The 3,297-nt window shown below is 40.0% G+C and overlaps 1 protein-coding gene across 1 annotated transcript; it reads right to left on the reverse strand.

Annotated features, from left to right (window-relative positions):
- Positions 1-284: 284 nt before the first annotated feature.
- On the reverse strand, positions 285-3,025 carry LOC144700122 (uncharacterized). Its single transcript, XM_078571527.1, has 8 exons — positions 2,867-3,025; positions 2,447-2,559; positions 2,177-2,248; positions 1,112-1,147; positions 954-999; positions 739-826; positions 568-625; positions 285-483 (listed from the first exon to the last, which is right to left on the reverse strand). The coding sequence occupies exons 1-8, from the start codon at positions 2,943-2,945 to the stop codon at positions 433-435; spliced, it is 543 nt and encodes a 180-aa protein (XP_078427653.1). The 5' UTR covers positions 2,946-3,025; the 3' UTR covers positions 285-432.
- Between the last annotated feature and the right edge of the window lie 272 nt (positions 3,026-3,297).

Genomic DNA, 3,297 nt, shown 5'->3' on the forward strand with positions numbered 1-3,297 from the left:
TTGGCATCCACCTGTATTCAGTTAAATTAAACAAAGCAACTTCACATCAATCAGGCGCATGAGATAAACAGAAGAGTGCCGGCAACCTGACAATTCACAACACAGGAGAATCACAGATGCAAAAATGCAATTTTGCTGTTCTCAAGTTACCTCGTTTACAAGCCAAGATTATAAATCAGATCCCAGATCGTTTTCTTTACTTATGGGCCCAATTACAGCACAGGAGAAGATAGCAAGGTTGACCAACCAGGAATTCCCTTCAGTCTGAAGAATTTATCAATCAGTTTCACCGTCTCAAAATCCTCAGCTTAAATTATGATTAGTAAAGGCATAGTTTACAGCAAAGTTGTGCAAGAGATGAGTGAGAGAGAGAGAGAGAAAGAGAAGACTTTGGGCGTCCAAAAAGCTCCATCTATTGACCAAGGGCTGCTGCTACTCCTTGGAAGTAATAACCAGGAGACCGAGAGCCCCGATGAGAATATACTGAATCAAAGAAACAAACAAATTTGGTAAAATAAATTGAAATGTTAATGGTACAGCAAGATCCCTGGTGCATGACAGTTTTACCTTGATGAGTGGCATCTCCGTCATGATGATGGTGACCCAGCCTACATAAGGTAGGAACCTGCGGAAAAAGATGATATATTCAAATCCCATTTGTAAAAAAGATATAAACACCTCATTTGGATAATCACTAGACTAATCCATGTGTTTTTTAAAAGGTTCGTCAGTACTCACCCGACAGCTCTACCCATGATGTGATGCCTCTGAAGCCAGAGCTGGCCATGGGCATAGAGAATCCTGTCGTCCCCAAAGTTGTTGTCACCTGAAATTGCAATCAGAAAAATGAATAACTAAAGCAAAGCTCTCCCTCTTCTGAAGAAAAGGATAATTTGGGGTATCATCAATTTTTTATGAAATAATGTATAAAACTTTGTCAAATTTTTAATTACCTTTAGTAAGAACGTCGACCTCCTTTGTGTCTTGACGCTCGTGCACCTGCATTAAATGGTCAGAATTGGCGTTTACTTGCAAGGAGAGAGGAACTGCACGAACAACTTATACCATAATCCAGCCCTTTTAAAAATAAAAATACATAAAAAACTCATACCTTAATCACCCGGTGAACAATCGGAATCTCTCGACCCTGAGACAAGAAAACGAGGACAAAAATATGTTCAAATTTTAGAGCATTAAACACCAAGATTTTTTAAAAGACAACTTATCCTTTTCATGACTGCAGTTCAAAGTACTTTACTTTAAATCATTTCTACCCGAAAGGATATTGTCACAATTAAACTTGTAGATTTATAAAAATTGTCTTTTAGTAACTCAAAGTGTGCCTGGGAGGGTCAGTGACTGTCGGGTGATCGTCCCTTTTAGTGTGCAGTGACTGTCGGGTGATAAGCAACACCACTGGACTTACCAAACTAAGCGAAGGAGGGAGGAGGACTCCGCACGTGGGAACTGAAGACACGTGGGAATAACAGAATACGAGCGGGAAGACTGGAAGAGTCAGTATAAGAGTAGCAGACCTATGGAGGGAGGAGGCAGCTGGTTGTTACGGACATGCTCGTCGTCTGGAGATTCTCCTTCCGCAGCTGTCGGCGCCGATTCGGACAACAGTCCTCTCTTCTCCCCCTCTCTATCCTTCTTCCTGTCTGATCTCTATCTCTCTGGTCTATCACATTGGTAACGTCGGTGTAACTAGTTCCCGAACGTTGCTCTACTTCTGTCCTAGAGAGTTCTCTCTCTCAGTTGAGGATTATTGGTGTTTTCGCCAGTTGATACAGCGTTTATTTACACTGTCATCTCGTTTCTCGCTATATTCCATGATCTACAACGGTTATTCCGGGAAGAAAGAGTGCCGATAATTTGGTATCTTAACAATATCCCAGTTCCCATTTGGACGGAAAATCCCTTTCAAAATTGGATAAATCAACTCAAGATCTTCTATGAGAATGACATTATATCTTCAGTTTTTCTGGCCAAAATGGTCCCAGGTACTTCACAGGTAACCTCAAAGCATAGTTACTTTCAACAGTGCAATAAATATTTAAGGTAGATATAAACATAAAAGGACCAAGAAACAGAAAAAAAAAATTCATCGGGAAAATAAAGAGCAAATAATTCTTTCGAATTCGATGAAAATTTTTCATGGGCCATGAAAACTTACATCGATGTTAAACACAACGATTTCACCGGCACGGATAGGGGCCTTACTCATGTGCAGAAACAATATATCTCCCTGAAATTTTCCCGAACAAGGCTGCGAGTGTTAGTGAGACGGAAATTCAATTTGATAGCATTATTCTACAAGCGACAATTAATGAAAAAAATTCTAGATGGAAAAAATATTTATTCTGACAGTATAAACAACTCGAAGTTTTCCTCACTTAATGATATCAAGAATGATAATCTTCGCTGAAGCACTATTTATGCTTACCCTTTTGAAGCCAGGCTCCATACTCCCAGACAAAACGACCACCACAGGAGATTCGCTACCAGTCACACACATCAACCCTTTCCATATAATCAGGGCGGATGTGACAATCATACCTGCAACAACAACAACGCGGTATATATCATTCACAGATATGAAAAGCAGATATTATATAAAAAGGGTTCGCTCCAAGAAATCAAAGAACAGAGTACTTTCTCTAGAATCCAAACCAGATTCTCGGGAATCCATCATGTAACGTAGAAAATTGGCCCTTTCGTCCTAGGAGAATCTCAAGCGAAACCCGTTCAAAAGATGGGAAAATTGAGAGATCGGGGTATTCAGGGAATCATAATTCAGGAAAAGAAGCGATTACGGTCGAAAGAGAGGTATCCAGCGAAAAAGAAATCGGTCAAGGGTTCTCACCGAGGCTGACGATTTGAGTCAGGACATGCCTGATCTGAAGCGATCTAATGGAATCCAAGCTATCGCTGATCCAACCCATTTCCTTACTCCGAAGGCTCCTTCCCAAAATCCCAGAAATGCTGAAGACGGAGCAACTTGGAGAGAAGAGCAGTAGTTGGGGGGATGAAGACGACAACTTCTTTTCAACGAGCAAGCTGGACTCGGCCCAATATTGACAACGATCATAGCCCACTAAGAGATTCATTTTTTATCACCTAAATCCATTCATAATGTGTAAACTAGATAATCTAGACTATCTATTAGAGAAGAAACTTCATATAACAAAAGATTAGGTTGGGTACTGGTAAAATATATGTCTTTCAGTTTGGTAAAAACCGGTTTTTAATTATCATAGATGAATAATTCTGCTTCCATATGTCTTTAAAGAACTC

This window comes from Wolffia australiana, chromosome 2 (genome assembly GCF_029677425.1).
Source record: "Wolffia australiana isolate 7733 chromosome 2, ASM2967742v1".
In the NCBI taxonomy this organism is placed as follows: Eukaryota; Viridiplantae; Streptophyta; class Magnoliopsida; order Alismatales; family Araceae; genus Wolffia; species Wolffia australiana.